The sequence below is a fragment of the Nelumbo lutea genome, chromosome 4 (assembly GCF_056320005.1).
Source record: "Nelumbo lutea isolate HS-2025 chromosome 4, American lotus-T2T, whole genome shotgun sequence".
NCBI lineage: Eukaryota > Viridiplantae > Streptophyta > Magnoliopsida > Proteales > Nelumbonaceae > Nelumbo > Nelumbo lutea.
This window is the reverse complement of record NC_142687.1, coordinates 69,031,081-69,044,040: the sequence shown is the minus strand read 5'-3', so window position 1 is coordinate 69,044,040 and position 12,960 is coordinate 69,031,081. Positions and strand designations below refer to the sequence as shown.

Genomic DNA, 12,960 nt, shown 5'->3' with positions numbered 1-12,960 from the left:
CTCTCTCAAGCACATGTTCATCCTATGCATGAGTGACAATTCTTCTATCTCTAATAAGAATCTAATCCCCATGCATGCATTTCTTCAAACACTTCTAAGGCATCAATTCAAAACTGAATTGATCACCAACTGAATTGTGCAAGTTATCTCTAATCTTGCATTCAATTCAATTCTTGAATAGTAGATCTGAATTCCTAGAGTCTCTCTCAAGCACTCTAGGAATTCCAAGCTTTAGATCCATTCGGCCAATCTGAAAATTGCAGATCTCAATTCTCTTTCAAGCAATTCAGATCTTGCAATCTCAGATCTGAGTTTTGAAGGTTAGTTGGCCGAATTAGCACATGATAGCTATACATTGAGCTGCTCTTTTGGCCTAAGAATGGGCCTTCCTTGCTGGGCCGAATTCTACTCTTAGCTAGGCTTTCTTTTCTTGGATTTTCTCAAGGAATCCACTTGCTCTTCCGGGGCCGAAGTGCTCTCTCTTGCTTCCACAACCGGGCTGGGCTGAATTTAGTCTTTCTGAACCTTCTTTTCTTGCCTTTTTCCTTCATTTTCTTGGATTAATTACCCCTAAAACTTATTCTTAGCATTAAGCTAAATTAAGGCAAAAATTAATAAAATCGGCATAAAAATCCATGCTAAAGTCCTCAAAAATTATAGATAAATTGTAGGTTCATCAAATACCCCCACACTTAAGCTTTTGCTTGTCCTCAAGCAAAGACATCAGTCATAAACTGAACATTCCCCCCTTTTGTTCTCACCATTTACCTGGTGAACTTTTTAAGATAGAAATGCATTGAGTAGTCGGGGAACTTTTATAAGTGCTCAGCTCTTATTCTTGTAAATTACCATTTAATATAAGTATAAGATCCAAGGAAAGGAGAATATGAATTTCATCATAGTCTAGCCTTCACTCCTAATTCATATATAAATCAGCTCCTTAATTGTCAAGGTTAATAATCAAATTTCACTACGTTTCACATCTGTAACTAAACCTCAATTAGAGTTCAACTTTAGAGTGCCTCTTTGAACCTCAGTTGTCACCACACTTACTTATTTCTAAGGGTGAGTGCATCTTATGCTCCATCTCACCCTTTTCTTCTTTCTTTTTTCCGGTGTGAGTGCATTTTACGCTCCATCTCACACACTTTTCTCTCTCTTTTACTTTTTTTTTTTTTGGTGTGAGTGCATCTTATGCTCCATCTCACACTGGTCACTTACTTGAGGTAGGTAAATAGGACTCATGTTCTGAGCTGCTAGTTTTACTATTTAGATCAAAATAGCGGAGTCAATTTGGGCTTTTGTCCTTCTTTGCAATTATTGAACCTCAAGAATCAGTACTTCAGATGTGCACTAGCTCTCTTGACCATTAACCATGAAATCAAGGGCTTCCATACACATGAAGATAGTTAGGGCTAGTCATGCTGAAAGGCATATTCAGCTCTCCTTTTCTCATGCATATATCAAATTGGGTCATTCACAATAATAAAAACTTAACAAGTACATTAGTCTCCCTCAACTTATTGAATTCCTTCTTAAAAATCATCAAATAGATAGTAATGATCTTGAGGAGTTCCAGTCGTTTTTTTTTTTTGGTTATGTCAATGCCTACATATGTGTGTTGGGGTGAATGAGGTGCATGGTTTCAGCCCCCATACCCTAGCCTCAGGCTCACTCCCCCACACTGAAGATGAACATTGTCCTTAGTGTTCGTAGTGTTAGGGAATCACACTTGCTAGAGCAAACTAAAGAAAAGAAAAGGATGAACTGAGTCCTTAAAGAATTGGAAATTTGAGAAAAAGATCTTTATTTTACTAACTAATATTTTAAAAAGATAAATGACAAAAAGATGCCTTAACCTGTTCATGAGCAAGCATAAAAGATTATTGGTTATCAAGATAAATAGTGGATGGAGGGGGTACAGTACCGCCCATTAAATATGGTTTCAGGCGCTGACCATTTACTTTAAACATGCCCTGAACCGGGTGGGTGAGTTCTATAGCCCCATGGGGAAAAACCTGTGAAATGGTAAAGGGTCCAGACCACCTGGATCTCGGCTTACCTGGAAACAAGCGGAGATGGGAATTATATAACAATACATGTTGGCCTACATAAAAGTCCCGTCTCAGCAAGTTCTTATCATGCCAGTTTTTTATTCTTTCTTTATAAACTTTGGCATTCTCATAGGTGGCAAGTCTGAATTCATCCAATTCATTCAATTGCAACCGCCTTTTAGCCCCTATGGCCTGAATGTCAAAATTTAAGAATTTAAGAGCCCAATAGGCCTTGTGTTCTAATTCAACTGGTAAATGGCATGCTTTACCAAAGACCAATCTGTAGGGGGACATGCCAATGGATGTCTTAAATGCAGTTCTATATGCCCATAATGCATCATCTAATTTGATGGACCAATCTTTTCTGGCAGATGCTACAGTCTTTTCCAGAATTCTTTTGAGTTCCCTATTAGCCAACTCCACTTGGCCACTAGTTTGAGGGTGATAAGGGGTAGCTAATTTATGTGTAATTCCATATTTCTGCATTAACCTCTCAAATTGGCTATTGCAGAAGTGAGTTCCCCTATCACTAATTATAGCTCGCGGAGTGCCAAACCGGGAGAATAGCTTCTTTAGGAAGTGTACCACCCTTCTTGAGTCATTTGTGGGTAAAGCCATGGCTTCTACCCATTTGGATACATAGTCAACTGCAATGAGGATGTACTTATTCCCAAAAGAATTTGTTAAAGGTCCCATGAAATCTATACCCCAAACATCAAAGATTTCACATATCAAAATATTGGAAAGGGGCATTTCATTCCGTCGGGTAATGTTTCCCGATCTTTGGCATTTGTCACATGTGGACACATACCTATGGGCATCTTTGAAAAGTGTGGGCCAATAAAAACCTGATTGCAAAACCTTGGCTGCAGTGCGACTAGCTCCAAAATGACCTCCTGCTTCTTTATCATGGCAAAATTGGAGTACCGACTCCATCTCCTCCTCAGGGACACATCTCCTTATGATCTAATCTGCACACAATTTATACAAAAAGGGTTCCTCCCATAGATAGTATTTTACATCAGAAAGGAATTTCTTTTTCTGTTGATATGAAAGGTTAGGAGGAAGGACTTGTGCAGCTAGATAATTAGCAAAATCAGCATACCAAGGATATGAGTATTTCTGTATTGAGTACAGCTGCTCATCCGGAAATTCTTCTCGAATGTTGTTGGTTATCTCCTCTTTTGAGCTTACCTTGTCCAACCGGGAGAGATGGTCAGCAGCCAGGTTTACGGCACCCTTCATGTCTCTAATCTCAATGTCAAACTCTTGCAATAAAAGGATCCACCTGATCAGTCTTGGTTTTGAGTTTTGCTTGGTAAGCAAATGCCTTAATGCCGAGTAATTTTCCTCAAACTTACGAGTAATTTTCCTCAAACTTCATCATATTCTCTCGTGAATTCACTTTATAGACAACAATTAATTTCGAGGAGCTTATCGGTTTATGCGGCCTATCAATGCATCTATGTATGCAGGTGCATAACTATAGCCTCCCCCACACTTGTTATGAACATTGTCCTCAATGTTCATATTGATATAGCACGAAGACGGTTTATAGCAGTGTAGAAAGAAGGAACTCAAGAATCTTAGGGAAATTGAGAGAACTTCCCTGAACAGCTTTCGAAAGTCTGAAGTGGCTCCTTTGTCATGGACCATCTAGCTGCTAAGGATCAAAAAGAACTAGGAGCAGAGAATTAAAGGCAACTAGGAGTTTTTTTTTTACTGAAAAAGGGAGTAATCAATGAAAGTAAAAAATAGAAATCATAAAAAAAAGAACTCTACTGATACGAAAAAAAAAAAAGAAACTACTTATCGACATTGGGTAGAGCTCCTGATGAGAATGAAAAATATCATATTTTTCTCCCTTAATAATTAGCCTTTTATGTTTATTTTATACCCAAATGCACTCATAATTCTTATATTTTGGTTTAAGGCACGAAAGGAGGTGTTAGGTGAGAAACAAGGCTATCAGGTCATTTTACACAGTTTCGGCGCCGTGTGGTAGATTGCGCATAACTCTTTCATCCAGACTCCGATTGAGATAATTCAAGACCTGTTGGAAATAAAAGGAAAAGTCGTACAACTTTCCTGTTTTGAGTTTGGACAGATTCAGACTGAATCAAAGTCAAAATCGGGCCTGAATTCTCTACAACTGCACTAGTGACGTGTTGAAGGCATTCCTTAGCCTTGAAGCTTTCATCCGCGATTTCACCACTCTCCCACTCACACAAGAACTTTGTTTTATCTTATTTTTGAGTCTTTTCTAGATAAGTCAGACTTGTAAATTGACCTAGAGGAATTTGAGGAGATTTTGTAGGCTTCTCTTGGGGGAAGGAGATAAGGGGAGAAAAACCTAGAGAGAAGGCAAGTAGATTGGGAGCAGTCGAAACTCTCTTCTCTTCTCTTCTCTTCTCTCCACCCCCCTCTTCTTATTTCTCTGATTTTCTTGGAGTTTTCACCATTACCATGCAGAGCTAAACTCTTGTATTTGGTCGAAGGAAGCAAAAGCCTCAGAATCCACCAAACTGTGAGATCTAATTTGGTTTTCTTGTTTAATTCATGATTTAGATATCGAATGTTCTTCTATGTTTATATCTATGATTGTTTCATTTGATTTCTAGGAAGGCCTACTAGTTTATTATTCATTATAATCTATTGTTAGATTAGATATCAAATTCGTAATTGTTTGGTCCCTCTAATCTACAAAGCAACTAGAGTTTAATGATTTGTTTCGTCAGAAATTATGAGATCCTAAGAAGGACACTCGGCTGAATTAAATGCAATTGTTTGTGCTTGTGTTGTTTAGCTTCATTGATCTCTAATGCTTAATGCTATTGCTGGATTAAATCTTTAACCCTTGTTTAGGGGTTGTTCAGTAGTAAGGGTTAATAGGATCGCTTGTTTTCCGATTAACTGATATTAGGAAGATGCAGGAAAATAATTCATACGATGAATATTCAAAGTCTGAATTGATTTATTTTTGCATCGATGAGCAGTAGTGAAATTCTGATAGTGGATGTTATCCTAGACCAAGATTCATTCTTTTGGTTAATTACAACACTCTAAATTGCCTTGCTTTCCATTTAAATTTTGTTCTTTTTAATCTAGATTTTCTTTCTTTCAAATCTGGTTTTCGTTACACACACACCCCCCTCCATCTTTGATTCACGTAGCATATAACTTGGGTTAGATACTCTCTGTGGGAATGATCCTTACTCGCACTACTACATTTTATTCTCATGAGTATAGGTTTTATTTTTGGGTGCCTACAACAGCACACCAGCTACTCATCGGGAAATTCATCTCGAAGGATGGTCATGGTCTTCCCTCCCAAATCTAAATCCTCTAACTAGGAGAGATGGTCTACGGCAAGGTTCTCGGTGCCCTTTTTATCATGGATTTCAACATTGAACTCTTGGAGCAACAAGATCCACTTGATCAGCCTTGGCTTTGCATCCTTCTTTGCTAGTAGATGTCTGAGTGCTGTGTGATCTGTATACACAATAACTTTGTACAAGATTAGATAAAAGCAAAATTTATCAAAAGCAAAAATTACCGCTAGTAGCTCTTTTTCCATCGTGGTGTAATTCTGTTGAGCTCCATTCAAGGTCCTGCTAGCATAGTAAATTGGCTGGAAATTTCTATTCACTCTTTGTCCTAGAACAACTCCAACTGCTGAATCACCCGCATCGCACATCAACTCAAAAGGGAGTGTCCAATCCGGTGCTACTATGATCGGTGCATTAGGTAGCTTATCTTTCAAGATATTGTATGCTTCTAGGCATTCCTTTGTAAAATCGAAAGGCACATCTTTCTGTAATAGATTGGACAAAGGCTTAGTTATCTTGGAGAAATCCTTGATGAACCTTCTGTAGAATCCTGCGTGCCCCAAGAAGCTTCTCACGGACTGGACAGATGTTGGTGGTGGTAATTTCTCAATTGTCTCCACCTTAGCTCTATCAACCTTGACCCCTTTTTGTGAGACCTTGTGTCCATGTACAATACCTTCTTGCACCATGAAGTGATATTTTTCCCAATTTAGCACTAGATGATTTTCCTTGAAATGCTTGAGTACCTTTTCCAAGTTATGTAGACATGCATCGAAGGAAGAACCAAAGACTGAAAAATCGTCCATGAAAATCTTCATAAACTTCTCCACCATATCGGAAAATATAGCCATCATGCACCTCTGAAATGTTGTTGGAGCATTGCATAATCCGAATGGCATCCTCCTATAAGAAAATGTGTCATAAGGACAAGTGAAGGTGGTTTTCTCCTATTCTTCAGGTGAAATCGGAATTTGATTGTAGCCTGAGTACCCATCTAGAAAATAGTAGAAATCATGACCAGCTAGTCTCTAACATCTAATCGATGAAGGGTAGAGGAAAATGATCCTTGCGTGTGGCATCATTTAGTTTTCTATAATCAATGCACACTTGCTATCCAATAGTCATCTTAGTCGGTATGAGTTCATTCTTCTCATTCAGCATGACAGTCATGCCTCCTTTCTTCGGTACTACTTGGATAGGGCTTACTCACTATCTGAGATCGGGTAGATAATACCTGCATCTAATACCTTGATGACCTTCGCCTTCACCACATCTTCCATGTTCGGATTCAGGCATCTTTGGAGCTGAACTGTGGGCTTGCATCCATCCTCCATCAAGATTTTATGAGTGCATATGGATGGACTGATACCCTTTATGTCTGTTATCTTCCAAGCTAGAGTTGTCTTGTGTTTCCGCAGCACTCGTAATAATTTTTCCTTCTGCAAGGGAGTCAAGGCTGATGAGATAATCACTAGTAGAGAAGATGGTGCTTCTAAAAAGGCATACTCCAGATGCGGTGAGAGTTGTTTCAGCTCAAGGGTGGATGGCTCTTCAAATGAAGTATTGCTTTTTGGCATTGAGGGTCTATCCAAGCTCTCCATCTTAATGAACCTCTTTCCTTGAAACTGAGGGTTAGCAATCAGGTATATGCTAACATACTCTGAATTTCTTCATCGTTTCCAATTATGGCTTCTCCTTCTTGTATGCATGACTCAAGGGGATCGGCCGACCTGTTGACCTAAAAACACCCACCAACCACATAGTCAATAACATCTATCATATAACATGAATCATCACTAGATGGTGCATGTTTCATAGCATCAAACATCTCAAAAATTATTTTCTCATCTTGAATCCTAAGGCTTAGTTGTCCTTGTTGGACATTAATCATTGCCTTTCCTGTAGTTAGGAAGGATCACCCTAGGATAAGTGGGATGTCAATGTCCTCTTCCATGTCTAACACTATGAAATCCACGGGAAAAATAAATTTATCAACCTTAACAAGCACATCTTCTATAATTCCCCTAGGATACTTGATAGACCTATCAACTAATTGCAATGCAACTCTAGTAGGTTGGGGTTCACCCAACCATAATTTCTTAAAAACTGAATAGGGCATCAAATTTATGCTAGCTCCTAAATCACACAATGCCTTATTTATCTTTAAACTGCCTATAGTGCATGGAATAGTAAAACCCCATGGATCTTTTAGTTTTTGAGGTAGCTTGTTGAGAAGGATTGCTGAGCATTCTTCATTCAATGCGACTGTAGTCACATCTCCCAATTTCCTTTTGTTCGCCAAGATCTCCTTAAGGAACTTTGCGTAATGCGACATTTGGGTTGAGGCATCTGCAAAAGGAATGTTAATATGTAAACTTTTGAAAATTTCAAGAAACTTACCGAATTCCTTTTCCATTTTGTGCCGCTTAAGCCTATTGGGAAATGGTACTTGTGGCTTTTGACTTGTCTCCTTCCTTGAATCCGACTGCTCTTCCTCCTTTTTGGTCTCTAGAATTGCATCCATCTTACATTCTTCTTTTGTTTTCTTTTCCACCTCTTGCAGCTCCTTACCACTCCTCAAGGTAATAGCTTGCACTTGCTCTCTTGGATTCGCCTCTGTATTGCTAGGCAAGGCACCTTGGACTCTAGCAGATATCATTTGTGCCAATTGCCCCACTTGAGTGTCTAAATTCTTAATCGATGCCTCTTGATTCTGAAATCTTGTTTCCGCACTTGATATGAATCAGCTCCTCTAAATTGGATTTCTTCTCTAGGTGAGCAAAATTTTGAGGAGGTTTCACCACATTTTGATTTGACCATGAAAGATTGGGGTGATTCCTCCATCTGGGGTTAAAGGCACGAGGATAGTGGTTCCCTTGCTACTTTTGAAGATTTCCTAAGAAATCCACTTGATCAGGGAACTGAATGAATTGATTTCCAACTTGGCATTCGGTACTAATATGACCTCCCCCACACCATTCACAGGCTACTGCTTGAACTTGCATGGCTATCAGCTGCATGTCATCGATCTTCTTGCTGAGGCCTCCTATTTGTGTAGATAATGTTGTACAAGTGTCTACATTGTGAATACCAGGTTGCTTCCTAACTTGGGCTCTCTCGGAATGCCACTGATAGTTGTTTGTAGCCATCTCTTCAATAAGTGCATGAGCAACCTCAGGTGTCTTGTTGTTAATGGACCCTCCAGCTGCAGCGTCCATGATGGTCTTGTTTGCTTCAATCAATCCATTGTAGAATGTTTGAACCTGGAGCCAAACAGGAAGTTCATGATGAGGGACCTTCCTCAATAATTCCTTGTAGCACTCCCATGATTCATATAATGATTCCCCGTCCTGCTAAGTGAAAGTTGTGATGTCATTCCACATCTTTGCAGTCTTGGGTGGAGGGTGATGAAAATAAGAATTATCATATTTTGATCCCTAAATATTTATCCTTTTATACTTAATTAGTACTTAATTGGACTCATTATTCTTGTATTTTGATTTAGGGTACGAAAGAAGGCGCTAGGAGAAAAATAAGGCTAATCGGGTAATTTTGCACAATTTCAGCGCCATTTAGTAATCTGGACATAACTCTCCCATCCGGACTCTGATTGAGATGATTCAAACTGAATTGGAAATATAAGTAAGAATTATATAAATTTTATGTTTAGAGTTTTGATAGATTCGGGCTGCATCAAAGTCAAAATCAGTCCCGAAGTCTGAGCAAATTCATAGGGAAGCCTAGTTCGCAGCAGAAGCTCAACTCGCAGAGAAGCCTTGCAGCAGCCCAATTCGTTGAGAAAGCCTAATGATGTGAATAAAAATTATCATATTATTATCCCTAAATGTTCACTCTTTTACACTTAATTAACACTTAATTGGACTCATTACTCTTGTATTTCGATTCAGGGCAAGCAAGAAGGCGACAAGAGAGAAACAAGGCTAATCGGATGATTTTTTATAGTTTCGGCACTGTTCAGTAATCTGGGCATAACTCTCACATCCAAACTCCGATTGGGATGATTAAAGATGCACCAGAAAAATAAGGGATAACTCCACAACTTTCATGTTCTGGGTTTTAATAGATTCGGTCTGCATCAAGGTCAAAATTGGGACCAAAGTTGAAGAAAATTCATAAAAAAGCCTAGCTCACAGCTGAAGTCCAATTCGCATAAAAGCTTTATAGCAGCCCAATTTATTAAAGAAGCCTAACTCGAATTCAATAATAAAGAGTCTTATCAAATTTAAATTTCAAATATAATCCTAGAAAGATAAGAAGATTGAGATTACTAGATAAGAGATAGGATAGGATTAGATCAAAACTAATTATGACTTTCTATTTTTAAGAATGAACTCCTAAAGAAATCAATCTCAATCAGTCCATCCATCTTGGAAGCAAAGTAAGAAGGAGTCAACAACCATGAGCAACTGAGCTTTTCTTTTCTGATTCAAGGGGAATTGTTGATTCGATTGTGTCATCATGAGGTTATGTGTTTAATTTAATTTCTTGCTTTTAATTCAAGTATTTGTTGATTCTTGTGCATGTTCTTATGGAAGTTAATGTTGAGTAGTCTAACAATTTATTTAATGTTGATCTTCCTACTGCTATCCATAATTCGATTATCCGTAATTGTCATGAATAATGGTACAAGTAGCAATTACGTTAATATCTTTTTGGGACAATTGTTTGTGAAAGCCTTTGACCAATGTATTAGCATGTTTTAACCTAAAGGGAATCAATGGAACAAGATTTGATAATTGAAGTTATATCAATTATTTTTATTTTGGTTTAATTGTTTTCATGGAAGTTATTGCCATCATTAATTGATATGGAACGTTGTCATGCCCAGTCAGTCAATGATAAGTGTTGATCGAATGCTGGGTTTGGTCAACTAAATTAGGAAAACATGAGGTTTATTATGGCTATTCTAATAAATCCAAAGGTTAAATGCTTAAATTGTAGGGCTGCTGATTTTTTCCTATGATCGATGACCAATTGACTCAATTCGAACCCTTGAATCAAAGTTGGTAAGATTGAATATTCCTTGTTAATTGTTATTTGCTCTTTAGTTGTTTTAGAAATTTAATTATTCAAATTTCCCACACTTTGTATTGTGCATTCGGCTGGAAAGCCTAACCACGACCATGGATTGATTTTTATTTAATTCAGCCAAGCTGTTTTTATTTTCATATTGTTTATGAGTTATTATGCGTAATGCAATTAGGAGCTTGGCCACCTCATAGTTGATTTGGTTTATATGAATGAATTGGAAGGGGAATTCATATAAAAGACTAAATAATTCATAGTGTGAATTGAATGGTATATAGGAATATATATACATGATTCATCTAATGACATAGGTTTTTCATAGAACTTAATGCACTTTCTATTTTGAGAACTCTAATCGAGGAATCGAAGGGTTACTTGATAGAAGTAGGTCTTGTTAGACAGTATTGTATGCCCTTAGCTTCAATCAAGATGATGTACTTTATGATTTTATTCTAAATGAATAAAAGTGCATATTTGACTCATGTTCCCTTGGTATGTTTCTATGTAATACCCTTAAACTGGACACTTAATGAGACTCGTGTTAGTTTAGAATGTTCACAGCCAGTGGGTCGGTCTGGGGAGACCTATCCTAACAAGGCTGACACTGTGGTGCCACCAAGACGGTTGGGGTGGCCTGTCTCAGCTGCCAAGGTGAGACCCTAGGCACATACAGTGTAGGATTAATTGAATCTTTGAACTAGACCAGATTTTTAGTATTGCCCTGGACCTTGGAGATTGATGGGCAAAACTGGAAAGTTACACCCGACCCCTAGACTCGATTATGATACTTCACTAGGTGTCGGATTAGGCTGTCTTTGATGTACCAATCAGTGAGATCCTTAGCGGGGGTCAAAACCTAGGTATGTTGGGATAGTCTGAGAATTCATCTGAGTGGGTGATCATAGTGACAGGATCAGCCCCTTTGTCGGACAAAGGTAATGATCGAGGATGCACTCTCACTGATGGAAACCAAGACTGCCGGCAACTGATTTCAATCGTTGAGATTTGTTTTGCAAAATATATTTTATATGAGATATAAAAGTATATATATTATGGTTTCGAAATGTTTGCAAAAAGGTTTTAATTCCCGGGATCCATATAAAAAGAGAGTGCAACACTGTTCCTTGCAGCCAAGGGAGAGGTCCTCTCTTGTCGGGCAGTGTATGATCATTATGGGCTAAGAGGTTAAGTGTAAGACCATTGAAGATAATACCTGATGGGCTAATCTTGCATCTGCCCACATTCCCTAGGTGTTACAAGGTGGCTTGGCCCAGAGACCACTTAGGATAAGTGTTGGGCCCATAGAGCCCATCTGGTGGGTTTTCAAGGGGTGCACTGTCCATAACAGTGTATTCGGCCAGGCCTTGTAACAAAGGCTGGGCTGAACCCATGTGGCTGATGTGTAGATCAATGTTAGGGGCCCACGCCATACAAGGAAGCCCAACTGGGCAGTAGTTTGGAAGGCTAAGTGAATACATAACCTTAAAGGGGCCTTAAGCCCATTTTGAACTGGGCTAATTTGATTAGTCACTTAATGGGGCAAATTCTGAGATGAATCAGCTGATAGGATTGGGCCCAGACCATATCCACTTAGAGAGTCCAAGACCTAAATAAGATTTAGATCTGGAAGCTAACCTTGGTTAATTTGGATTTTACTCTTTATTTAATGTGTTCAAATTCTTGTTGTGTTCAGATTAGTTAGTGTATGACACGCACTAGAGGTTAAGAACTAGCAAAATCCGACCCTGAAATAGAGAGAACCTTTCGCATACTACAAAGAGCCAACAAAAGTAAAGAGAGAGAGGGTTGAAGGAGATGTACCAGTAGAAGAAGTTGAGGAAGAGATGGCAGACGAAGCAAATCGAACTCTTTTGGACTATGCTTGTCCAACAATTGATGGGGCTACTTCTAGCATTTGCAAACCAACGATTCAAGACAATAATTTCAAGATCGAGCCTACGATTATCCAAATGATCCAAATGAGTATTCAGTTTAGTGGGTTGCCGAGTGATGATCCTAATGCACATATCGTTAACTTCCTAGAAATATGTGACACATTCAAGCATAACGGAGTTAGCGATGATGCTATTAGGCTTAGACTTTTTCCATTCTCATTACGTGATATTGCTAAGGATTGTCTTAAATCACTCCCTATAGGAAGTATCACTACTTGGAACGACTTGACTCAAAAATTTTTGGCCAAGTATTTTCCTCCCTCTAAAATAGCAAAATATCACTACTTTTGTTCAACTAGAGAGAGAATCTCTGTATGAGGTATGGGAACGATTTAAAGAGATGCTTAGGAAATGTCGTCACCATGGAATACAAGTTTGGTGTCAAATTCAAACTTTTTGTAATGGTATTACTCCATCTAATCTCTTCATTATTGATGCAGCTGCAAGAGGCACAATCATGAGGAAAACTCCAGATGAAGCCTATGATCTAGTGGAAGAGATGGTATCAAATAGCTACCAATGAAATAATGACCAAGCTGATCGAAGGGGAGTGCATCATCTAAATTCTTTTTC

The 12,960-nt window shown here is 38.5% G+C and overlaps 1 protein-coding gene and 2 non-coding genes across 3 annotated transcripts; 1 reads left to right on the top strand and 2 right to left on the bottom strand.

The window, feature by feature from the left end:
- Window positions 1-5,403: 5,403 nt before the first annotated feature.
- On the bottom strand, window positions 5,404-8,042 carry LOC148860994 (uncharacterized). Its single transcript, XM_088984997.1, has 5 exons — window positions 7,784-8,042; window positions 7,580-7,732; window positions 7,140-7,282; window positions 6,590-7,008; window positions 5,404-6,286 (listed from the first exon to the last, which is right to left on the bottom strand). Exons 1-5 carry the CDS (start codon window positions 8,040-8,042, stop codon window positions 5,404-5,406), a joined length of 1,857 nt encoding a protein of 618 aa, XP_088841123.1.
- A 619-nt stretch (window positions 8,043-8,661) lies between these two features.
- Window positions 8,662-8,768, top strand: LOC148860993 (small nucleolar RNA R71). Its single transcript, XR_016095341.1, has one exon. It is a non-coding gene; the product is annotated as a small nucleolar RNA R71 (small nucleolar RNA).
- Window positions 8,769-12,653: 3,885 nt separating this feature from the next.
- On the bottom strand, window positions 12,654-12,756 carry LOC148860992 (small nucleolar RNA R71). The gene has a single exon (XR_016095320.1). It is a non-coding gene; the product is annotated as a small nucleolar RNA R71 (small nucleolar RNA).
- Between the last annotated feature and the right edge of the window lie 204 nt (window positions 12,757-12,960).

Excerpts from the sequence above, each read along its gene's own strand:
- LOC148860994 (XM_088984997.1), bottom strand. The coding sequence starts at position 8,042 with ATGATATCTGCTAGAGTCCAAGGTGCCTTGCCTAGCAATACAGAGGCG. Across the intron at positions 7,283-7,579 it reads AAAACTAAAAGATCCATGGG|GAAAGGCAATGATTAATGTC; the intron begins GTTTTACTATTC and ends TCCTAACTACAG. Across the intron at positions 6,287-6,589 it reads TACCCGATCTCAGATAGTGA|GAGGATGCCATTCGGATTAT; the intron begins GTAAGCCCTATC and ends ATTTTCTTATAG.